This window comes from Amia ocellicauda, chromosome 4 (genome assembly GCF_036373705.1).
Source record: "Amia ocellicauda isolate fAmiCal2 chromosome 4, fAmiCal2.hap1, whole genome shotgun sequence".
Taxonomy (NCBI): domain Eukaryota; kingdom Metazoa; phylum Chordata; class Actinopteri; order Amiiformes; family Amiidae; genus Amia; species Amia ocellicauda.
In genome coordinates, this window is record NC_089853.1 from 20,615,224 (window position 1) to 20,642,023 (window position 26,800).

Sequence of the window (26,800 nt, forward strand, 5' to 3'; positions counted from 1 at the left end):
TATCACAGAGCATCACTGGGTGGGCACTTCTCCTAACGTATAGTCTCATTTCAATCCCTCACCCACTGCCCTCTATCCCCCCCACTGCATCTTTGAAGTCCTGTTCATTCATTAAAATTCCTGGCATGGACTTATAAAACAAAATGACTGGACAGGTTTGAGAGCATGGCAGTGTTGTGAGCGCTGCGGTGCTCATCTTTACAGACATACTGAAGGCCGTATACAACTCTGTCACATTTATCAGCCGCAGCCTTCCAAGCCAAGGATCCAATCAACAGCGCAGGAGTGCAACTGCCCATCCTCACACACACACAGAGGTCCGGCAAGTGGCCCAGTTGTGAGCAGCTTTTCATCGCCTTTTCAATGAGCTGTTGTCTTCTGAACAATAAAGTTAAAGTTAAACGCATGTGGTCTGAATTTATTTTATATTTTTAAATCACTTCTTGTTTTGGAACATTACATTTCAAGTTTTTTAAAAGAACACGAGTGACACTAGGTTTAAATATTGAACTATTAATAGTCATTCATTCTTCAGCTTAAATCAGGCAGCATTAAATACGTGACAAGAATAATTGTGAAGATCAAAATGTTACAAGTTATTAGTGCTAGATTGTTTTCCGTTACAAATGTGACCTACAACATATTTCCACAAAATCACAAAACACAGTAGAACTAGCAAGTTATAGAGATTTTATTTTTATTTTAAATAATCATTGCAAAAGAGATAAAAACACTTTAAGAATTATTTTTCAACAGACAAACATGATACTTTTCTTTGAAATCACAGATTGCTGTCGCTCTCTGCTCCTTTGCAAGAATCACGACTTACTATCATTCTATTGAGAAGGCATGGTGGTGGTACAGCACAGGCATCATCTACTAGGCAGTGCACAAAATCAGTTTCATGCACAGTTTCAAATATGTGGGGAGGGATGGAGAAACAAGAAAAGTGGTTCAGAGATGTCATATGAATCACATCCAGGGAGACACCATAAAGGAGTCGGAAGAGCAAAAGACAACACCCCCCATAGCTGATGCAATCTCCTCCAAATGGAGGAATACAGAACACACAGCTTGGAACCCTGACACTGCGCCGTAATGCCTCCCAGCACTCTGAATTAGCGAGAGCCTACTCCGGTCCCAGCAAACCACAGGGCTGAGAATTATGAGAATTTTCATCTATTATTGCCAGGAAATTGATTCACTTAATTTACCTGGAAAGGAAATCCCAAAGACCCTGTAGCTCATGATGTCCAGAGAGGGCCACTACGCCCTCCAGAAACCCCTTGCTGGGGCAACGCCACCACGTCCACACCATCCTGCACAAACAAGCAGGCTGACTGAGCTGTGCCCGCTACTTCACAGATCACCTTCTGCACGTTGCATTTCCTTAAACGTCCAACAGTGTTTATGTCACCTTGAAGAGAGGGCTCGGGAAGGGAAACCGTGGCGGTCAGTGCATCCCTAGTCTGAGCTAGTCATCCTCCGAGTGGTAGGCTCCATCGTCGTGGATCTCCCTGTACCGAGCCAGGGCTCCCCCCTCAGGATTGAAGCTCGACATTCTGATATTCATCTTCTCGTACAGTTTCTGTGCAGCAAGTTTGGCCTGAAGTTCCTGAAATACACCAGCCTTGTTAGATAAGTCTGCCTGCCCTCCAAGCCCCCCTGTTGCATGCAGACAGTTTTTTCTTACTACATGTGTGTTTTCTCAGTTGTCTGTTGCTTTACCTGTGCTTGCCTTTTTCACATTAAATATACATTGCTTGTTTGGATTCTAGAGCCAAACTGACAACTCTCAGTGCACAATATAAAGTGTCTTTAAAAATATTATATATTTATGTAAGTGAATTGTGTCACGCATTATTCTAGTTCCAGTTTTATTACATTAATATGTCTCATATACCTCCCAAATGTTTTGGGTACATAAGGCACATAAGAAAAGCAGGATATTCTATTACTTTTCACATGGTGTCAATATCATGTGACACATGCACGTCTCTATGTAAATTATACACATACAGAAACACTATTGAATAGCAATGAAAAGGAAGGTTTTATTACACCTCCGCCTGCAGAAGATTACAAAAAGCTTCTGTAAACGACTGACTCCCATGAGAAAGACATCTTCCGTTTCATTTTTCTTCTACAGCCCGGCTTCCCTCCATGCCAACACTAGCATCCTCTGCATGGGAATCCTGCTGCCCCACTAAACTACCAACAGCACTGCATGTGTGCTGGGATGAGTTCCTTACCTCATACTTCCTCTTCTGCTCATCCTGCAGGGCGGTCGACTCCTCCAGAGACAAGAGCTGCATCGGGGTGTGATGGAGCGGAGGTAGGTTGGCGGCTGTGATGTCATCCAAGTGCTTCCTGTCTCTCAGCTTCCTCTCAGCGGGTGAGAGCTGGGTGACAGCCCCAGGAGACTGTCCGGGCGAGGAGGAGCCAGATGAAGCTCCACACCCTGTCCCTGGTAGCCTGCAGTGAAACAGAGATACAGAGCATAATTCATGGGGAATTAAGGACTACACGTGTTTAATGTCTTTAGCATGGAGGTGCCCACAGAACCAGATGATGACTTGCACGCATGCAGAGGTCTGGAAATGTTTACTGCCATCTCCTGTATACGTCAGCCATGCCACACACAATACCCAAACACTGGGTTGATTGTGTAAGTTCTTGATAAGATTTTTTTTTTTGAGTTTGTTGTTTTAAATTCCAAAGTATATGTGGTCATTTATAAACCTGGCAAAATATTTTGGGGCTATTATTAATACGCAAGTGCAACAAGCAGTGATTTGAGGAAGAGTGCACCACACACTATAAATAGAGGTGGGGTGGATGAAAGGGATGAACGGCGCTTACTGGTGGGGTTTAAATTTTGGTTTCCTTACAGCTGGATCTCTCTCTGTTTTCTCCAGGACTTCCATGTAATGCGGCCTTCTCTGGAAACCTTTAGTCCCAATGGGACGGCCTGTCAGGCCACCATCCCCCAGGGACAGCCTGCCTCTCGATGCATCACTGGATTCCGACGTGGAGTTGTCCAATGTGACCCTCTTGAATACTTCAACCAGTTCTTCCTCCTTACTGGCAGCAGAGCCTGTCAGTACAGCTGCCTCACCTGGAGAAGAAGATGCGGTCTCCATTTTGACCGACGCAGGGTTATCAGCCTGCGCACCAGTGACGTTTGAGGGCTGGTCAGGATTTGTTATGAGCTCTGATTTGCTGTCAGACAATTTATTTTGGGAGGTTGCATTTTTAATGTCTGCATTTCCAGCACTCATGACTTTGTGGGGCTGTTCTAGAATGTTCCAGTCCCGGTCTGAGGGTTCCCGCGGATTGCCCTGTCCTCTCTCCTCCAAGGACCCTGGGTATTTGGATTGAAACTCCCTTTTAACCGACAGCAGCATTGCCTCCTTCCTTTCAGTTTCTTCATGGTCTGCAAGGGCTGATTGCACCTTCTGCACAAAATCCCTGATCTTTTGCCCTTTGTCAGGAAGCGACTGAATGAATCTCCTATAAAAAAAATAAAAATAAACTTTGTTGTTATTGCTTTATTCTGTATAAACTAGAGTACAGTGCTTTTTTTATACATTATAATATAGGTATATATACAATAATCATAAGAAACACTTCAGTCAGTCAAATGTATTCATTCGATTATTTAATCAAAATAATGCATTTCTTTCAGACAGTATAACTGAAATTAAATCAACTGCATTACCTCGATTACACACGCACTATGGATAACTGTTCACTTAAAACCACTAATTTTAATTTCAGTTTGAATCTAACTTTTTGGTTTGTGCATTTGCATGATGTATCGTTAAATTATAAACGTGAGAGAGTGATGAGTAAAACTATCACACTTAACACAGCACTATGGTAGAGAATAAACGAGATTGTTCAAGTGTAGAACCCGGATGTACAGTGTGTCGATATGATTATAGGACTTGCTATGCCCTCATTCTTGAGAGATACCGAAGGAATGGCGACAACCACCATACACGTTTTGTCCCCACAAGAATACACAGGATATAGAAAACAAAAAACAGCAAAACATATACATTTGGTTTAAACCCTGTCCACCGCGATCCATGAGGTCGTCTCGAACCTTCCCCCCGTCCCGCGCTTTACCTGTTGGACAGCAGCCTCTCCTGCCGACGCAAAATGTCCACAAGCTCCTCTTTCTTTTTAGCGTGCAGGTCCCCAACGTGCCCTTGTGGTTGTGTCCAAGATGAGGACATTATCCTTTACAGAGAAACGACGAGAAACGCAGTCTTGTTATTGTGACATACATGCATTCACCGGTTGCCTGACTCTCCGTCATTACCGGTTGTCATCGCTGCACGTTTTGGTTTATGTGACAGAATCGCATTCTAAAACCAAGATGTCTCCCGTGCTTCGGCATACTTCGCGATGTTTCGTGCATTTCCGGCGTTTTTTGTTTTTTTTTCCTCAGTATTTCAGTTCAGTCTTAGGTCCGGACCAAATCAACTCGCTGCGCCAATCACAAATACAAACGCGCTTGTAAAAAGTAAAATATAAAAATGATTAGTTATTGTTATATGACTGTACTTCATTCACCAGAATATAAAACTAGGCATATACCTTTACCTTCTTATAGTGTACTACAATGTACTGTAACAGTCATAATTATACACATTTTAAAATGTTTACCATCAATATTTTATATTTGTGTAACATGAGGTTGGCAAGCTTGTAAGGTTGTGTGTATAGACCAGTGTGCCAATGTTTGGAAAACCATGGGAGTCTGCTAAATAATCATCATAATTGTAGTAATGTAATTACTATATATATATATTTCTGCCCCATACAACACTTCTGTCTGTCCCTTTCAAAATAATTTCCTCTACAGGATAGAGAATATAGCTTAATTATTGGTAATGTGTAGCATCTTGGGAACTGCAGCTGGCAAATCAATAACATTCTTTGAGGCACATTGCTTTTATTTGATGTGGCATTTTATTCAATGTGACGATGACAAAGGGTGGAACAATTGCCACCATCACATGACCACACCACCCCTATTTTAGGCCAGTGAGGAGGGGGTCTCACTATTCCCACCCAGCTTTGGGATCTTGCGAATGTACACACCACAGAGTCAATATTTGGAATTACAACAACTTTATTATTACGATGGTTGCCAGGGGGGGCACGAAGACCGCCGGCCTAGAGAGAGAGACACACATGTCTTGGCCCCCCAAAGTCAAAGTCCCGGAATTAAGGTGCAAATATGCTGCAAGGAGTCTTTGTCACCAATGTCCATTATTCAAGTTCATGGCAGGTGGATTCCTAAGAGGCTTGGCAGTACGGGGTCCCCCCCCTCCTACTGTGTCAGCCCCTGGACCAGGCTCTGCAGTGCCACCAATCCTAGGCAGGGAGAGAGGAACAAGGAAAGGACATTCAGAGGGGACACGTCATTAAAGTCAGGAAAGTGAAACCACACACACTACAGTGGTTATGCCCCCCCGCCCTAATTCACATCCCTCCACTATCCTTTTCCCCAGCAGGTCTCTCCACAGGTGCACTGCTTTCCATCTCAGGCCCAGCTGACCACCAGTGGAACACACCATCTCTACCAGCCCTGTCAGGTAAGTAGGAAATCAGTCCAGTATCGATTCTCACATTACCTTTCCTCTTCTCCTCAGGATACCACACGTTACACAGAGGCAGCCAGGAAGGGTGCACAGCAATCATCAGCCACAACTCACTCATTCACAGCCAAGGAGAGTTTTCCCATACGACATCAGATTACTTATCCTGCCATGAACAATTCCTCTGGTCTCGGTCTCGGTCTCGGTCTCGGTCTCGGTCTCGGTCTCGGTCTCGGTCTCGGTCTCGGTCTCGGTCTCGGTCTCGGTCTCGGTCTCGGTCTCGGTCTCGGTCTCGGTCTCGGTCTCGGTCTCGGTCTCGGTCTCGGTCTCGGTCCAAGGACCATCCACCCTCCTTCCTGCTCTCTGCACTCTTTTTAAAGCAGGTGCTCTTCAGTAGGGGTCAGGAGATGAATGAAAACAGTTGTGCTAATTAAAGGAGTGGGGGACACTGCCCAATCAGACGGGTGTGTCCTTAATTGGTGCAGTTGGTGAGAATGTTGCCTTTAAGTGAAAACAATTAAGTGACAAAAAAGCAAAGCAAATCAAGTGAAAATGAACAAGTAGTATAACAAATACAAAAGTAATGACAAGTGAAAATAAAACCCCACAAACTCAGTAATAAAATAAACATAATAAATAACACCAATTAATAGGCAACACCAATCACCCCTCCCAGCACCTCTTGTAACAGCAACATAAGTCATAATTATTATTATTAAATTACAATACAGAAGAAAGTATGAAAGCTAAATGTAAATGTAAATCACAGTATTTTATTTCAACCTCATCAAATTATGACACATACTGACCACGGGGTAAAAGTACATTGATCCCTGGGAAATTCAGTACAGTATAAACTTGTAGTGAAGCTGTTATTGCTATTTTTATTTGTACTTTTAAATAATTAATACTTTCAATACAAAATCAATTTTAAATATACATTTATCATTTAGGCCTGTATCAATAGCAAGTCAGCATCACTGGCAGTATTTAAAAGTTAAATGTACTGTGAGCCCAGATATGGCAGTCTGTTATATTTTTCAATCAATACCTTTTACCATTATTAATGGGCAATAAAGAGCACTTTATAAGATCGCTGCATATTAACATAATAGAGACCCAATATATATTAAAATATTTTTAAAAATATACATATAGATTTCATTCAGATTATATGCTTCATCCTGAGCATATGTGCAACACACACACACCTACACACATACATAGTGTGTTAATTTATATTAAAAATATAAACCTTTCTATAATAAAGTAACACGATCATCATTTTACATTAGTTTGTATAAAACACAACAGCGTCATTTCATTAGTGACAGAAAAAAAAAACTTCAGTTTATTCAATTTCATAAAATCTTACATGATAAACTTATTTACACGTATCAAAATTTAATTTTCTTCATGTAATTCAACAGGCGGGCTTATCAGTGTTTATGTGCAAAGTTAAAAGGCTTTACACTCCTTCTCACAGTGAGCCCTGGAACACTGACAGACACTGCAACACTTAGGACCAACATTAGTCTTGTCTGCGCAGCTACAGGACAGTCTGTTGGTGACTGCAGACCCAATTCAATGGACCGGCATTGCATGGAGAATTAAGGATGAATTGCAATTGATGGCCAAGTCACTGGTATTGATTGGACATTGTGACTTATTTAATCTAATATTTTCCCAAAGGGTCATCGAAATCCATTGATATGTAACTGCTAGGCAGACTGTTAATACTGGTGTTCCTTGGTGAACCATGGAGGTTTCATTCAGCAATTTTTACATGAAAAATTTTATGTAGTTCAGTTATTTCCTCTGTATTATTTAAAAGAGGGATTGAATTCTTCTACTGGAAGTCTTGCACTTATTTCCATGAGCTGCATGTAGGGGGTGTAGATCCGTGATTGGTGGCCTCTTGCTGGACTGGACTGCACTGGACTGGTAGGGACTGGACTGGTTGGGGCAGAGCTGGTTGGTGTTGGACTCGATGAGACTGGACTGGTTGGGTCTGGACTGGTCTCCACTGCACTGTCTAGGAATGGGTTAGGCTGGACTGGACTGGTTGGCCTTGGACTCGTTGGGAGTGGAGTGTTCTCCTCTACGGTGTCCAGGAATGGGTTGGGCTGCACCAGGTTGGTTGGGACTGAACTGTTCTCCTCTGGGTTGGCTAGGAATGGATTGTAATGCACTTCACCCTGGGGTTGCAGCTTGGGACTGAAAAAAAAGAAAACACGTTTCCATGAAGCTTGACATTGATAGTTCTGCAGTCTACTCCAATATTCACCACTGATCAGCACAAGAGCTGACCACACAGTTCAACACTTCCACTTTGTGTGTCCATGTCAAATACCTGTTCAATGGTGTTCAGCCCTGAGACCGTTGGAGTTCTCAAGCTGCTTTAAAAACAAAAGCTTGTACACAATATGAAGTGTGTGTCTTACTGATGTGTGACAAGGGCCAACCTTAAAGAAACCAAAGGAGAATGTTTGGAATTTGTGTCAGGAATGGACCTAAAAAACATCCCAAGACACCAAATAATCAGTGGAATCTACATTAGATTAGAAGAGGCTTGCGCTGCAAAGCTGTCCTATAGTAAATGAAGTTTAAAACTAAAGTTTGGGAGGAAGACAACCCCCAATCACACTTCACTCTGCTCTAAGCATAACCAATGAAATACACCCTCATGTATACACATGATCATGAATGCCACGAACCAGGTTTCTTCCCTTTGCGTCACGATTCACATAGCACCACAACCTCTTGCTTAAAACATTGAGAACAAGATCCCTCCTCCTCCCCAGTTTCCATCTCTGCAGCAGTTCCTTGGCTCCATCCAACACCACGCCACTCCCTCAGCCAAGTGGGAAGCATTACTTCATTCTCTACTTCTTCCACCAACTTCTATAGGGAAGGGAGTGGTCTGAACTACTGAGAGTAAAGATGATGATTGTATTGCATTTGTTTACCTCAAGGGCAGGTCACTGCTCAGCCCACCATCTAGGGTCTCCACTGATGCCCACGTTCCATTCTGATGTGGCAGAAAGAAATTCAGCTTGTCTTGCAGTTCATTGTTCTGCCAAAAGATTTGGATGAGGTGTCAAGGTACATATCAAAGTATACAAATATTAGATAATACCGACATTTGAAGCTGGGCCAATTCTACCATTCACCCCATTGTAATTTACCCTGCCATTACAAACATTGCCCTAATACCAAATAAAGTCTAATTCTTTTGCTGTTCATTTATTCAGATAAAATATTTTCACTTCACAGTGGACAGATGGTAATATTTGATAAAATCCTGCCATATCTCACCTCGCACTCCACGATGGATATCCTGTCCAGCAGTTCCGCAATATACATGTCCTTCCGCATGAGTTTTGACTTCAACATATTAACCTACAGGAATGCAAATGGAAATGTTACTAAAATTAGGTGGTGCATGTGCACATGTAACTTGTGGAAAATGTTGCATCTCCCTGTCTTCACATTTGATTTACTTTTTAAACAGTAAGTTTACTTACTGGAGATAAGCAAGTCTTCTTGCACTTTAAAAACACCTAATGAATTTGGTTAAATTCAATCAGTTAACATCAGTGTTAAATCTAGTTCAAACAGAAGGAGGGAAAGCTTTCAAAGCTAAGGTGTTGCCTTTTAAAGCTACTCAAAATTCATCAGGATGCTGGCAAGCTTGATTAAGTAACACTTTTGAGTCCACAGTATGAATCTCATATACCTATCATAACATGATTCTTAAACTGTTTATTACAGTGCTAGTTGTGCATGATGTCCCTTATCCCTCAATAGAGTTGCTCCTCACCTCCTCGATCATGTCCTTCACCTTCCTCTGCTGGCAGAACACCATGTCGTTCAGGTGTTTGATCCTCTCTTTCAGGCTGGATGCCTCTTCTTCCAGCTGTCGAGACCTGAAAGAGGCAACACTCAGTGAGCAGCAGCCCTATGATGAGCCCAGGTCACCACACTGAGAAGGACAATCAATGCAAGTGACCTGGCAGCTCATTTAGATGATCTGAGACACAGCCACTGTTTTCTTCCCACTTCCTCCAGACAGTGAATGGAAAAATCACAGAGAGTTCTGGACATGCCCTGCAAAGGATGAGGGATGGAGCTCAGTGTGGGGAGGTCCACAATGGCTTGCTTTCATAGAGACAGAAGTCTGTTGAGTCTGAAGTATGGCATTACCTAATCTATTAGCTGCTTCTTACCTCTTGAGCACTGCGGCATCCACATGGTCACATTGTCTCAGCCTGCGCATCCGCATCTCACACTCTTTTAACTTCTGGGTAAAGTGGCTCTTTTCCTGTTGTCAGGGACACATGATTGATCATTGTCTGCATATTTACAGCAAGTTATGGTGAACCCTGGTCCAGGGGGGGACCAGTCTTCTGTAATTTGTCCTACCTAACTGATGTGTCCTACCCGGTACAATAATGCTCGCAGTGGACATTTAACAGATGTTTTAATTTTGGATGGTCACAGTGGAACAGTGAGGCAGAGGTTTAATTTAAGTGCTTTGTTTTGAACACACATTTAAAAGTTGCCACAATTCTTGCCACACCTCTAAAAAGATCAATACAATCAACCGGCACGTCTCCAAATCAATATATTATCCGGCAGCACTTAGAGCTCGCATAGCTTTATATAATCTCCTTACATGTTCAGGATCGCATTAAGTCAATAGAAGCAGATTTGAAAACACTTTACACAACCAATTAAAATGAAAACAAATAAAGCCAATAATACTTCAGAGATTATTATTATTATTCTGCCAAGACCATTGCCTTGGCTGAAGTTTGCTAGATTGGGACAGAGAGAATTATCATGATTCTTACTATTAAAATAACTGATCTCATTGTGGAAATAGCCCCCCAAGACCCTTATAATATACAAGTGTGAGCCTCATGAGGAAAAGACAGACAAAGTGTGGTACAGGACAGCCACAAAACGTTTTTCCCTGTCAAAAAATGCCATGCACCACTAAAAAGTGTCATAGGACCAGAAAATGTAATATACGCACCAAAAAAGTGTTTTGGGAGCAAAGACGTGGGACTAAAAACATGTTCTAGGGGCCGAAATGTGTCACAGTAGACAACCACAATGCATCCATATTAGGGCATTGTACTGTATTACACTGTGCTGTACTATAGACGTATACAGTATAATACACTACTACTGCACACTGTATTGCAATATACTTTAGTGTATTGTAGTGTAATATAATGTATAATAATTTGCTGTCCTGCACAATACTATAAACACAAAGCCATAATTTCTCAGATTGCCATTTCTGGTGCTCCAGTCCAGTCCAGTTCTCAGATTTACCTGCTCCATACAGCCAATGAGTCGCTCCAGCTCAATGAGCCGCTCATCCCTCTCGATGATCTTCGCCTCCATTATTTTCACTTTCTCGTTGGTTTCCTCTATCTGTTTCACATAATCGTCGATCCGTGCCTGCCGTCAAGGGAGAGAGGAATCAATGGTGTGTCTTTTGTTGGATGTATTTACCTCTCACTAACTTGCAAATGAGCACCTGTACTAATGTAACACAAAATAACAAAGAGATACCTAATTGTGTTCTTTCACCCTTAATCTCTAACTTTGGTAATAAGGTTGGGTTACAGGAATAGTCAACGCACAGAAACAGCAAGATGAGATCTTAGATAATCATGTTCACAACCTTTAATTGACAGGTTTTTCTTTCTGATTGTCTGCTCCCCCACCTAGTCTAACTGGTAAATCAGCACTTAACATTACCAAGAGCTAAGTTCAATAGGCAGAACATTTTAAATATAGTGGGTTATATATTTAGCCTTAAGCACAAATGTTTGTTGTTCTTGCATGCCAGTTAGTTCATGATTAGTTTAGACTGTCTGTCTATTACCAGGCAACTAATGATCTGGCTTTCAAATTCAACGTCTAAATCCTTGTTTCCCAATGAAATCCCTAAAATATCCAGTAATAATAAGCTTACATTGCCAAGATTTCACTGCCACGGCTAAAGTTTTAAGTTTTATTTCTCAAGCAGTTGCCTATAAGGAAACCAGGCTCATGGGCTGCAAATTCTAGCAGTCAGCACTAGAGGGGGCTGGAATCCCAATGAACCACACTGCGGACATGCTGAGGTTGGAAGTGCTGTTTGGGGATGTGAAAGCACCAAGGCCAGCTTTGTTTATTTGAGGTTGTGCACTAGTGTACCTGGAAAGCCTCTATCTCCTCTCTGTGTTTTCGCTGCTCTTCCTGCAGCCGTTCTTCATATTCCTTGTACATCCTCTGTGTCATTTCCTTAAGAACCTCCGAGTTGGCTTCTTGTGAGGATTCTATCTAATGCACACAAGTAACAAAACACTGTCACAGAGACCTGCCTGAAGCCAGGGTCTTGTTTTACAAATTAAGACAATTTCCATTGATAAAATCTCAGGTTTTGGCAGAGGTAAAACGTTCTAAATTTAACACTGGACTCATCTCTCGACTGGATAAGTCGTAGTGTTAGAAATTCCTTAAGAGATTTGAGATGTAAGGTTGCATAATACAATTCAGATCAGAAGAATAGGGAAATGTCTGGCCAAGACCTGTCAGTGCCTGAGAACAGAGGGTCTGGCTTATGTAAATCTGCAATGGAGTGAAGGAGATTAATAAAGCCAGGGCGTTGGGGAGGAGGTGGAGTAGGAAAAATGCCAGGTCAAGTCCAGCCAACTGGAGTGGAGATCAAAACGGTGGATTACACAAATCTTCAGACCACTTCCCTTTGGAAAATGTGAACATTTTCCAATTTGTAAATACCACCGTCGTAACAACTCTCCAAAAATGCATAACTCTTTCAGGATCGACTGCCTCGGGGCTTTTGGGTTATGCGATCGCCTGCCATGATGGTGCCGCATCAAGAACCCCCTGCCATCTTCAAAACAGGCCTCCCGCTTTCTTCCTGGCACAACTATTGATACTGTACTAACAGCCTTGCCAGATAAACACAGCCATGTTTCTGTAGCAAGAAGCGCCCAGAATGTTAAGTTACCATCCGTAACATCACAGTACGGGCAGCGGCTGGCTTCATCTAGAACCAGCATGAGTTACACTATCAGTGCAGGGCAGGGGTGGCCAGCCCTGCTCTTGTGGAGACACATTCCTTCATATATATTAATAAATATGTTTTGTGTTATTTATATATGTAAAGCTATTATTTCTGATTTCTAAGTTTGCAGCATGTATTAAACAAACAAACTTTAATCAGTTGAGCCCAATAAAGTCAAGCTGATTATCCAACAAATTCACAGATCACGGGGGTCCCAACAACCTGAGATAAAAGAGTCAAAAATCTGTGAGCGAGAGAGAGACAGGCAGTGAGACAGGGAAGGCTGGTTGAGTGATTGCTTGGCAAGGGGACTGAGAACCCTGCCCCAGCTTGTGTGAGGTTGTAAGTAGTTGTACAGTGCTGGGGCAGTGACAATCTCTGTTGTGTTGTGTTGTGCTGTGTTGGCCTGGGGCAGTGACGATCTGTGCTCTGGCGACACTGCTGTACCTTCAGCCTGAGATTTTCGTTCTCCGCTAGCGCTGCTGCCAGCTGCCGCTCCTTCTCTTGCATGCTCTCCAGCGCCCTTTCGTAGGAGCTGCGCAGGCTCTTCACCTCCTCCCTCCTCTCTGTGCGTTCCAGGCAGTTCTCCAGCACAGTTTTCTGTAAAAACAGGCGTACCCCTCAGTGACCCACAGCTGCAACCTGCCCACCACTTATCCCAGAACCTCAGGTTGCACGTTATAGTCCACTGACACCTCCTGCCATTCAGCAGCTTCTGCTTCAGAGATAGTACAACCAAGGCAAAACACAAAGCACGAAAGGGAGGAGACACAGTGGTATATGGTGGCTGTGTCTTACATCTCATATGTGGACTGATACAAATGTGCATGAGAAAACTGGTGGTAATAATACAGGCATGGCAGTACTGTAAGGAGGTTGAACAAGTCAGCTGGAACCTCCAGGATGAAATATTTACAGAACCTAATTATACGCTGGGGGAACTAATTTAAAAACAAATTAAACAATTTTCAGGCATATGTTCTTAATCTTCAAAACATATTAACACATACCCCAGAAAACAGCTTTCTGTTTGGAAGATTTTCAGTGATACAGCCACTGCGTAGGAAGCCGCTGACGATGTCTATGTAGCTCTAATTTATTCAGGAAGCTAAACTGAAAGTGTTTGGCTGACGGCTCTGACAGGGACATGACAAGCGTTATTAATCATGTACCTGCAAATCAATTGTCGCTGACATCAGAGAGCTGTTCATCTGGTCGAAACTCTCCAGCGCCTCAGTCTTCACCTTCAGTTCGGCTTGTATCGTCTGCTGCTGTGAATTGGCAACCTGCATGGATGAAGCACCGAGAGTGAAGACGCGTCTCAGAGCGCAGTGGGAGCCTGCAGTGAAGTCTGCAGCAGGACAGCACACAATACCCCGGGGGCTTGTCTACCTAAAGCCAAGTAGGATTTTTCGGTAACACACTCAAATCTGAAAACTGTATTATTTTCTTGTTTTATTAGTTAGGTTTCTTTGTTTTGTCCGTTGTGTGAGAGACAGTTGCCTACCCGGACAGCCTGGATTTACACATTTAATGGGTAAACAGATGAGTTGTGTGTTGTATTTGACTTCTGGGTTGACTAAGTCCTGCAGTATTGCTTATAGTTACAGATGTAGGAAAGTAAGCATCCTCTACAAATTAAACAAGAGAGTATACAAGAAAGTAAAGGTGGGCCTGCTTCAGTTTTTATGATCTCTCGTGACATGATTTGGTTTAATATCAGGAGGTCTTAGTCTAGTGCTGACAGTGAAAACCAAAATAAAAACTCTGGCTCTGAACCCATAATGTGAATTTAAGACACTAAAAGAGAATCACTGGGATAGTACAGACAACTAGATTAAACAACATCGTAAACTGTGAAAGGTAACATTTACACAGTTCAGTTTAGTAGAACTCAGTGTTGGCTAAGATGGGGAAATAATAGTATGCAAATGCTACTATTATTAGAAATGGCTTTGTGATTTCAAGATCAGATCCCCTAACACCCCGATTAATGGGCAGATGACAAGGTTTTTAAATTTTTTATTATTTGATTTGTTACTCACATGCATTTCCCTGGACAGCTTCTGAATCGACCGCTTCATCCCACCAAACTCACCGTACATTCTCTCCCTCACCTTCTCCAGAGAGTCCCTCACCTGCAGGGGGCAAGCATCCATGTTTATTAAATTGTATTTAACTCTATCATTTCATTACTATTCCTGTTTTTTGTGTATCTTTATTTTTATCTTTAAGTAAGAACAATAATAATAAAGCACAATAAAACAAGAAACAAAAACAATTTATTTTTTGAGCACAGAAAAGTCACAAATGATTTATTTTATAGTTCCTTGTCTGTCTGAGAACAAAATCTTTCACCAAGCATCCAGGATATAGACTCTCATGCTAAACCAGGCGGGTGTGCTCCTGTCCTGTTCTGCAGCTCTGTGGTCTGGCGTGGTCCGTTGCTCACCTCTCTGATGTATTTCATCTCGTCCTGCAGCTGATTCAGTGACCACTCGCATGCCACCACCTCCTCCCGGCTGCCCGAGGTGGGCCGGTGCACCACACCGTAGATCTTGGCATTCTTCGGGGTCGCCCCTTTGCCTCTGTTCGATATGCTGGAGAGATGCTGAACAAGACAGAACCATGCTTTTCATCAGTGTTGAACGAGGAAACAGGCTGGAGACTGGACACTGTTTCTTATATCAGGAATTCAATACCTGGACTGGATTATTTTACCACAAACCTAGATTTGTTTACATAAAAGAAAGCCACAGCAATCTGCACTGAAAACCAATTGGAATTTCTGATTGCCTTATGTGCTCTCATAAGAACAAGGGAAGATTAACTTTGACACAGCAGAAAAGACCTAAAGGCTATTTTTACAAGAAACCTACACATTATTAGGGTATTATACAGGAGGGGTAAAACAACGGGTTTGGTTTGCTCTCTCTACTCTCTTATTTTGATAGCTTCCTACAAGCCATTGGTGATACATAGTATTTGGAATAAAGATCTGTCTCTTGAAGGGGATAACATTTCTTGGGGTGCTGTATGGAACAATTTGAGATTTGCCTCCAAAAAACTCAATCATCAGCTTATCCATTTTAATTTTATTCACAGGATTTACTTAACTCCTTGGAAACATTTTTTGATTAAGCTTGTAACAACCCCTATGTGTGACCTCTGCCCTCAGGACGCCGTGGGCACTGTATTACATATGTTATGGGAATGTACTGATGTGATTATGTTTTGGACCCAGATTGCTTCAACCTTATCCACTATTCTTGGGAAAGAGATTCCTTGTTCTCCTAGAGTTTTATTGCTTGACGACGACTCTTTCCTCGGTCTTTCCTTAGAAAGCAGAAGTGGATTTGGTTGGCTGGCCTTACAGCGGCTAAAAAAATGGTAGCACTTTGTTGGCAGCTTCCTCATTCTCTTCCTTGGCCTTGTTGGCTCCGCACCTTTCTTGATATTATCTATTTGGAGCTTTCGATAGCGCGGCTCCACAGGGCCAGGGAGAGGACGTTATTGGCATGGCAGTCGGCAGCAGACATTGTTAAGGCATTGATTTGATTTTTCAGTACGGTTGTATATTTCTGTTTAGATTTTGTTTGGGTAAATCCTTCTGGGGAGGATGGGGGGGGGGGTTGCCACCAAGGGTAGGGGGGAGGGGGGATGTTCTTGATATCTTGTTTTTTTTATGCTGACGTTTGTTCCCCCTTGTATATAAATACAAATATTTGATCACAAAAAAAGATTAGGGTATTATAAATATCAAATCAGTAAATAAAGCCAATTCCATCAATATATACTAATTAATTTATATATTGTTCTTAGCACAAAAGGATCATTCTTGTTATGAACAGATATTGTGGCCTGTCATTCGCTGCGTTCTTGTAGCATCACTATTTCATGAAGGCAGTGGTAAAGATGTGGTGAGTCAGAAGGCAAACATTCTTCTCAGGAGTAGAGGTATAGTATTTTTTTGTTTGTTTTTTGTAAGTGCTCAGTGTGTGGTTTACAGTGCAGAACAAGTCAGCAACATCATGCTTCCCTTTGTGTTAACAGAATTCACTCAGATTCCTGCTAGGAGTGGCACAGAGGGAGGAGCGGCCTGCACAGTGTCCACAGCAGGAAGCTTCTGTAGCACAGACAGCGTGTGGTACCCCTGTACAGATCTGACGCAGAGGATGTTGATGCATTGTGTGCGCAGTTAACAGTAAACGGTCATACCAGTATGGGGAGCTCGCCCACCGTGGGTGTCTCCTGATGTGTGTAGCCATTTCTCCTCCTTCTTGAAGTTTTCACCGCCTGAAGAAAAAAAAGCTTGATATTAGACTGACAGCTTGACCACAGAGTTTTATACATATTGTAAAGACTAAACACTTTAATCAACCATATCGGTTGGTCAAGACGATTCTATAAAGAAAAAAGATCACAAGATGTTTTTGTTTTATATTTTTGAAAGACATCTAAATAGTGTAAAATGTTTTGGGGGATTTCAAGAAGTCTTTCCGGCTCTCTGTCACTTGTAGAGGACAATGGTTATGCTTAATAAATGTTTAGATATGGTATCAGCAGCTATGCATGCCAGGCTTTGTCCCCAGGTATAAATAAATGAACACTGTAATACCTAAAGTGCATTATATAAGTCAGTGGATCCCAATCCTGGTGCTGGGGACCCAATGTCATGTTCTCTCAGTTCCTTAATTGAACTAACAATTGGCCTAAGCAGAGCTTATTCGTAATTGTAAACCAATGGAGACGTCAGGTTAAATATAAAAGTATAAGGAACACAGATTCTCCAGCTTTTTGTAATTTAAAACATTTAAAAAAAAAACAGTATAGCAAATTATTAATTCAATTTAGATTTCAGTTAATTAATTCAGGGTGCAGTTGGGACAAAAACCTGTAGGACATTGGGTGCCCAGGACCAGAACTAGGAAACAATGGTGTAAGCAACTAAATTCACATTAACATTCCCAACTATAACCTGCATTTCTCACTACAGTAGAGCAGGAGTCTCCAGCCCTAGTCCTTGAAAGTTACAGTACAGAACTGATGTGTTGTGTTAATCTTCCATAAGAAACTGCAAGACCTTGCTACGAAGATTGCCAATAAAGTAATCCCCTGTCATGAGGAGGTAAGAACAGGACACATATGAGAACATAGTGTCTACTATGTAATGTTTCTGTTGAACAAAGAGCCTGCTCATGCTGGGTTTTCATTAGCACCACCCAGCTTGGCTTGACTGTGTTCGGTACGTGGCCACAGCTCTTTGGGATACAGCAGTGTCTTTTAAGAGCTGGCTTCACAGACCCAAATTAGACGAGTTGTGTTACCACTCAGTGTTATTTTAGGTACAGTAGTCCAAGACTACTGCTAATTGAGCTCTATGAAACCAGTCATAAGAGTACTATCTGACAGCATTGCGTGGTTAAGCAGCTGTATTTTTCAACTACACATACCTCACAGGACAAGGTTTCATGGATAATAATGTTCTTGCATCTCTCAAAAACAAATAAAAAATGAAAAACTAAACCCAGGCTATGATCACAGCCTTTAGTCAACACAAGCGATGCCAGTCACAGCCATGACACTGCTCACACAGCCTCGCTTTCAGCTTCAGCGGATTTGCCTTCCCGAACAATAAGCTCTTTTCTTCATCAGTCTGTTTGCAAACTCATTAAAAACTCTGCTGATTGCTGATTGTCCCTTCACTGTGACTTCACAACCCCCCAGCTTCAGTGATCTCCTAAACAATATCACAGGGTCACATTGCCAAAATGTCTGAAGCAGACCCATTGTAATTGAGCTGTTCTCACTTCCCCAATCAGCTACTTCATAACCATCAAGAGGTTTCAAATTCCTCTTACTTCTCTCAGCTGGGGGTATGTGTGTATGGGGGGGTTGGGGTGAGTATGTGGATAAAGTCTGTGCACAGTTGTTTAGCAACCTAATGTTAAAATGTTACAATCTCCACTATTTAGACAAGATGGCGAGCAATGTCTAGGGGGCAAATGGACATGACAGGAAGGACGCGTCTTTAAAAAGTGCACCCATATCTGATGTTTGCAAAAAAGGGGGGTTAGATCACACACCAGCAAAACATAACCTCTGTCTGCACTCTTCCATTGCCTGGGGAGGCGTCACATGTCCTATCCCATGACAAAGCTTAGGGCTGAAACGTGTGTGCATTGTGGATAATTCATGTGTGATCTATGGGAATGACTGACCCTCAACCAAGCAATTCCAAGACCAAAACCAAGATCAAGACTGTGGACAACTAGCACACATTTACCCATACCCTACTGGAGAGAAAATCATTCCCTTTAATTGCAGAGCAGCAAGGCACACAAACTCTTCTTGAGAATGGCCTCAGGAGACGGTAACTGCTCACACTGCACACTGTGGGGTACACATCTCACACACAGCTAAGTGTTATTGATAGGTTCCTCTGGAGTGTAAAATTACCTGAAAGCACCCTTTCCCCCCTGGGATTATCACCTTTGCTATTGTCACTCAGGTAATGGGATCTTGCCACCGACAAAACACAAGCTCTCCCCTGCTCTCAGCTATGTCAGCTAGCCCACCTGGTTTTTCTTGTTGGCTTGTCGTCTTTAAAACAAAGTGCATTGCTGTTTTCGAGCCGCCCAGGCTTCAGCAGCAGTGGCCCATCCTCATCATCAGCCTGAAGTAATTCATTCTACACCTTTGCATATAGTGCTCCTGCCGATCGCTACAAACAGATTATACCACCAGGCACTGTGTTAATCCATACGAGTGATTTCATTACAAAGGGAAAATTGTTAAATATGTAAAACTGTGAGCCCATGAAACCAGAGATAGGCACACCTTTTGTGTTACATATTTAAAATACGGGTTAAAATATGCATTATATAAAGTAGACATGCACTGTACCTTGCTGAGTGTGCTTCTTTTACTACAATTTCTATACACTGGGTTCTATTTTTTTTCTCTAATGTTTTATCCTGAGAATACCTTGGGCACTCTCTGAATAATGCATTTGAAAAAGAAAAAGAAAAGAGAAAAGAAACAATCTGAGGTGGGTGAAAACTGTATGGAGCAGAATAAAAGAGTGAAGCCTCATTAATCTTTAAAGGGATCCTCCTTCGTTCTGACTCTGGTTCTTTATACTCTAGTCCTCCTGCTGAAGCTCACTGTAAAGTTCTTGTATTAACTCTGACCTGTACTTTCAAACTTCCTTTGCATTGTGGTTTCAGTCATTTCAGGTTTTGCAGGCAGCAGGTTTTTGAATTGAAACAGTTGCAGGTGTTGGATATTACATGCTTATGACTTTATTTTTGGAGAATCTGCACAGAGACACCTGGAGCTTTGTCATATGCTGATATTGAAAGCTTTATGCGTTTGCATTTCTGCTCCCGCAGTACAAGTCATAATATTTCTACAAGGGCCAAGGTCATGGAAGCAGAAGCAGAAACAGAAACATGTGAACTGTCTTTCACTTCTTTGACACAAACATACTGTTTATACATTAAACTTTAACTTGGTTTTGTATCTTATTACTTCCCTAACCTCACCCCTGCTCTGCCCGAACACTAACAGACTGTGATATCTTTATCATGTTTGTCTAGAAGGGACAGGAAAGGCACAAATTACTGCTCTTTGTGAGACAACAATTGTTTCCTTTACTAGGCACCGATAAGATCATTTCTAAGGAGAAAACAAATTATATGCAAAATAAATCTGTCTTCTCAGCTATTGTTCCCTCCACTGATGGATTTACCAGTGTAGACTCTCTTACTGGTGGAACAGAATCCACAGTGGCTTGTTTGCCAAACTTAAAATCCAGTCATGCACCAAGTCTTGAAATCCTTCAAGCCCACTTTAGGGAATATTGACAGTCCCCTCTAACAATGTGAATACTGTAGATGCAGTACCTGTATACCCTGTGAAGATTACACACAGTTCCATTGTGCCAGAGCTGCGATTCAAGCCCAGCATACTGGGAGAGCAAGTCCGCACGCACTACTGCTAGGCCCAAAGAGTCATCTCTCCCATCGTGCTGTAGCTACATGGGTTAACTCATTACAGCCCTTAACGGAGATGATCAGTGGAGTGCCAATTGTAGCAGCGATTATCTCCAAGTTCACCAACAATGTCAGAAAAACAACCCCAACAGTAAGACGCCATGCATGAACTTAACAATGAAAATATGCAAGCCTAGGTCTACTTCAGTGAGTTCAGTGCACTACCCCACAGTCTGCCACAGTCCTGTAGAAAGAAACATCTTCAGGTCTGCCTCCTAATGCAGTTTAAACAGCATATCCTTCCTGCTGAAAGCTGAGCAAGGGGTGGTTTATAAAGTGGTGCTTATGCACCTTTTACACTACCTCTGTTAATTTCCCAAGCAATGGCGTATCAGTGGACGTTCATGAAGTTAATGGGCTGTAATAATTGATGTCACAAGCAATATGTCCTTTCTGCTCTTGAAGGCATGCCTCATTAGCTTAGTGCATCTCATTAAATGGGCTCCCATTTTAATGGCATTGTATAAGCGGCTCACGGAAACAGCTGGCCTGGCAACAGCATGAGTCCGATTAGGGTTAAAAGGGACCCGCCTTGCCAAGGACTCTGTCGTCTACAAATGCAGCCGATGCCTCCCTCCCCTGCCATAGACATTGCCAATGCTGTATGTGACATTATCACGATTTTATTCACAGATGTTTGCAACACCTGCCGAAAACGAATCCACTTCTCTTTGTTTTGTCTTGTTGGCGATTAAATAAATAAAAAAGCACATGTCTTGCAGACCAAGCACGTAGACAACCTGCCATCACTGGATTGTTACAGTCTCCCTCACTCTGCAGCTAACGACCATACACTGTATCTCTCCAGCATTATCTTTTCCTTCCCATTGCACAGACTGTACTCTCAGGCCAGTGGTCTAAAATAGCCCTATGTGAGCATCACCAACTGCAGAGATAACAGCTGGAAATCTTTCAGTGGATACTCATCGCCTCAGTACTCTTGGAATGTTGTTTAGCATTGACACATAATCCAGAATCTGTGAGCGCTGACCTGCCAGGCCTGTCACTCAACAACCGCCCCTTACAGGAACAGCAGGAGAGCAGTGAAAACACACGCAGGAAACTCTTATTGACATTAACCAAACATACCAACTTTCTACCTGTGGAAATAAAACAACAACAACAACAACAAAAAGAAAAAGTGTTTATGTCTTAAATTGACCTCTGATATTCATAAGAATGTGTTTTTAATTAATTTGTTTGTTTTCCCCTTTGATTTGCCCACTACTGACACTACTTTTGTTTTGTGTCTAGATGAAAATGTATTCAAATGTATTCAAATGAGTTAGTACAATTCCACTGGTATAATAAAGGCCTTCAATGTTTCCATAATAATAATAATAATAATAATAATAATAATAATAATAAATTAATATTATGTTTCTTATGGAAAAAAATACAAAAAAGTAATCTCCTGTGTTAAGATATCAATGAAACTGGGTGCCAGTGGAAGGTGTCTCAAAATGGCTAAAGACCTGTAAACTGCGGTGATTTAGACCCTTTAAGTCAGTAACTTGTTAACTTCAGTGATTAGCAGTGCAGGTGGAAAGAAAACCAGAAGGCCGCGTGGCTCCTGAGGAACAGCTGTGTATTGCTGCCATACGCAGTGAGTGACAGCTGCATCTCCTGCAGCCGAGAGCAGCGTCTAAGTGTGTGCTGTGCTGTGCAGTTCTAGTCTGTGCTGTGCAGTTCTGTGCAGTTCTAGTCTCTTCTGTGCAGTTCTGTGCAGTGCAGTTCTGTGCTGCAATGCAGTGCTATCTCTGCAATTGGCCACTGTGTCCCACAATGCTGGGGGGTGATGTGGTGACTCACGCTGTCTGGGGCCCCCATCTCATCCAGGTGCACGTCATTGGAGTGGAGGGTCAGTCTCAGTCTGCGCACTCTCCTCTGAAGGGACACAGAGACAGAAACAGGTACAATATTATATATGCTTCTCAGTGATCCCTTCACTCAGACTTGCATTACTAAACAGGGTGTGTCCCATGAAGAATATCCTGCAGGATATTTACAATTTGTCTGCCTGTCTATCTGCAACTCTAATAAGGTAAATATGTAGTTATTTCACACACTAGACATACACACAGAACATTACATAAATGTAACACAGATCTCCAATAAACAGCTTCCTAAATTGTTCCCTAAAGAGGTCTATAGAAGTTTTCAGTATCATAGAGCAACTGCCAATGGAGATACCCAGAATAACATATTTTGAGTGTATTTTTGCTCAGTACGTGGATGTGAAAGTTTGCCCTGTGAAAGGAGTGCTGTGTTAGGTCAAAGAAGAACTACATAGTCATTTGCTTCAGTTATTGTCTGTATGAATGCAATGATACAAACTGATCAAAATTATGTTTTTTTCTGATTGTCAATTTAGGATGAGCATCTTATATACACACACCTACAAATGTGATAAGGAAATGCTTGCAATGATAGACATATTTATTGAAACACTTTCCCTTAAGATATGAGATTGAGATTGATATGAGATCATTCCTTAGATTACTCACTAATGTGTGGCACTGCAGAGACTGCATTTCAAAAACAAACAAACATGAACAGCCTTTGGTTATTACTCTGCAAAGGATTTTGTCATTTTGAACACTGCATTAAGAATATGAATAGGAGCACAATATGCCAATGTAAACTTCCCTCTTTCATTTAAAATATATCACATTTATTTGATTTTACATTTGCCTCAGCTGAGGTTATTCTGTAAAGATCTGTTCTATTTGTTTTGCCAGTTATGTAAAAGTGGATGCGTCAGTTACATAAGGCATCGTCTGATTATCAAACAATGCGGGCATTCCAACGTGTTCGTGCCGGAATAAATAGTACATTTTAATTGAATCGACAGGAAGCATCTGGAGCGCCAGCTGCCGTAACAATACTTTTTAAAAGAATGAATCGTTAACCCTTTCATGTACACTGCATATTCAAACACTTAGAAAATATCTTTAAAGGTAACTACCGGATTTTCACAGTTAGTTTTCCTGTAGTTTCCAGTGGGTTCACCATGCCCTCACTGTGTTTTACAACAGTGTAGTACCAAGACATTCCATGATGTATATAAAGTACTTTAATAGTTTTCCATCTGTTCAAAGAAAATTAACTACTTGAATCTCAGATGAATTGATATATTTAGCTTGTGTGTAGCTTGTATAAAATCTGCATTTCAAACTGGCAGTGGCTAGGAGGGATGCCCAGCTCCATGACAGAGCCATGTGCAGGGATACTGCCTCTACGGTGAGCAGAGACAGTGACCATAAACATGACTTGACACACATAACTCTGAAAAAACAAAGTAAGAAAAGGAAAGAAGAAAATAATATTAATAATAATAAACACATGGAAAATAACCATGTCTGGAAAGAGTTAAATTAAGTTTAGTGTTCAGTTGTTTTCACAGATATCCAGGTCACTATGTGATCTTGCTAAAGATATGTCCCAGGGGATAGAAGCTACTTTTGGTGACCCAGAGGAGTCTGTCCTGAGGAAACACTATTTTACAGTTAGTCAGAACTTCCCATTGTACTAGAGCAGGAAAATAAGGGAGAGCTGTCGGTAATACACATGGATATATGTTGCCTGTTAATAGTGTTAATATTTTACTACCTCATTTGATATGTAATCAAATCTTATATGATATGATACATTAAATTATTATGGTTACAATACAGATCCTCTAAATTAATTAAATACAAATTCAGTCTTGTACATTTTGCAATATTTAAACTTCAGAAAGCAAAAGAAAAAACAGTATTGGAGAACATATTTAAAATTTGCTAAATACATCAGGTATTGATTAGATCATCCTTTGATCAGTTTTAAGATTCAAAATGAAAGATAACAGCATAAACTCTCCAAGCTCCAAGTATCTTCTTTCATGAGCATGAGTATGGAGTCCATACTACGCAGACCCATTGCAGAACAACATAGTAAATAAAATAAACCTGACATGCTTGCCTTACAGACAGAAGTTCTCATTGAAACATTTATTGCAAAGACACGTAGTAAAGAAAAAAGGGGCATTCCTACAGCGCTCGAGTATCGAAGTGCCATTGAGAGAGAGGAGAAATGATTAATAGTGATTCAGCATGCAATTATATTAACAATCTTGTAAAGCATAGCCACGAGCACGCACAACTATGTGTGTGGGGCAAAAGACTGAAAAGAAACAGCAAGAACACGCCAGAACAAATCTAATTTCAAGCAGAAATGAGCAATCAGGCTAGGGCTAGGTCTCTGATCTGTGGTGCCATTATTCTGTGAGAGGCGGCTGTATCAAATTATGCTTTCTGTTCTCCGCACTTACGTCACTGGCTGGGTCCTGGGTCTCAGAAGTGGTGACAGTAGATCCAGAGCCGTACTTGATCATAGCTCCTCAGGAACGGTATCCGTAGCACAGAGGGAAGCCTTTCCAAAGTCCCCGAACCAAGAACAATAGCACTGGGCCCCTTCTACCACCTGTTTTGTGTCCTGCAGGCAAACAGGGTAAAAAAAAGAAAAAAAAAGTTCCACCCTGCGAGAAAAGCTCATGTGTTTCCCGTCCAAGAGAATTCCTTTCCCAAGTTGATAAGGACAAGCGGGCCTTGTGGCTATCAGCAAAGCAGGTCTGCTCTCAGTGCCAAGAAGCAGCGCTAAAGAAAGACATGAGTGCTACTCTCCTGAAAGGGGTAATTAGAATACTGTGCAGTCAGACAACACCTGGCTACATCAGAAAGACAGGTTCATTAGTTGCTCAGCAACATGAATGCACCTCTGGGTCCAATCTTCTCATATGACCTGTTGAGTGGCATTTTACCTGCACCGCCACTGTGTGCTGCACAAGAATGTTTTCTGAGGGTGGTTCTCTGGCAGACAGGTGTAGTTCCCTTTCTACCTGTGTCACGTCAGAGGACGCATGTTGAATCACACCCAGAGCAGCTCTGTACAGAAACAAACAAACAAAAAAAGGCACATTTACTCACCACTGACAAGTCTTCTTTTTTTTTTTTTTTTTTTTTTTAATCTAAATGTCATTTAACAGCAATAACAACAACCAAAAATTAAATTAAAGGTCTAGCTTCTTGAGTGCTACACAATGTACTAGGATGATTTTGGGAGAATTATGGAACCTGTGGCATAATAAATAAATACAGATATAAAATTTAAAAAATGCACGAACCTGATATATATGATTATGTAAAATTGTAGTGAAAATTTTGAAATGTCACTGCCAATTTGGCATGTATGTTTATTTGTTGATTTTTTTTTTTTTTATTACGAGATGATCAGGAATTTTCCACCAGGACTCCACCCTATCTGCATTATTGTTAAAGGGCGTCGATGTATTTGCATATACAGGGCAGTGTGAATCAGTTGCAGCCCAGGGGAAAATGAGCAGAGTGCCTGTCTTGGGGCATTAGCCACATGAGTTTTGTGGGAGAGTTTATAATACTACCTAATGTCTCCCCTGTGTCAATCATAAATAAAGCAAGCAGATTCCTGCACATTCCTGACAGCACACACCCCAGACCTGCCAGATTCCTCTCTGTGTGTTGCTGTCACGCGATACTGTGGGAGATTTCAACAGAAACCAGATAATATTAAAACCGGTATGGCACAAATAACTCTGAGAGTTTCATCACAGCAAAGGAATTGTATGAAAACAGAGGGACCAGATGGGTCGAGTGTACTCTGAAAGCAGATAAGGACTGAAGAATATTGTTTGCGTATGTGTTCCATGTTCAGCATATTTGTAAGATTATACCCTGTTAACTATAGTTTAAACTTGCACAATCAATATAAAAAAAATCACTCACACACACACACACACACACACACACACACAAACTCTTATTAAAAATATATCTACAGAAATGGATATCAACAATCCAACTCGGCCAAGACACTGAAAAGATCAAGATCTGCAAAGGATTACATCAAGGAGACACAATCTGTCAAAAACTCTTCACAGCAAGAAGTGTTCAAGATTCGGGAATTGAAAGAAAAAGGAATCGAGTTAAAAAGAGCTTATTTGAATAACTTACGATCTG

General features: G+C 41.6%; 1 protein-coding gene across 1 annotated transcript; it reads right to left on the minus strand.

Moving 5' to 3' along the window:
- Positions 1–676: 676 nt before the first annotated feature.
- On the minus strand, positions 677–25,553 carry LOC136748789 (uncharacterized). The gene is made up of 21 exons (XM_066702834.1): positions 25,078–25,553; positions 22,578–22,652; positions 16,927–17,004; positions 15,161–15,319; positions 14,754–14,846; positions 13,881–13,994; positions 13,156–13,308; positions 11,835–11,960; positions 10,962–11,090; positions 9,845–9,939; positions 9,439–9,544; positions 8,934–9,017; positions 8,585–8,691; positions 7,442–7,832; positions 7,100–7,107; positions 5,777–6,003; positions 5,352–5,391; positions 4,135–4,251; positions 2,863–3,513; positions 2,253–2,475; positions 677–1,615 (listed from the first exon to the last, which is right to left on the minus strand). The coding sequence occupies exons 1-21, from the start codon at positions 25,138–25,140 to the stop codon at positions 1,475–1,477; spliced, it is 3,180 nt and encodes a 1,059-aa protein (XP_066558931.1). The 5' UTR covers positions 25,141–25,553; the 3' UTR covers positions 677–1,474.
- Positions 25,554–26,800: the final 1,247 nt, after the last annotated feature.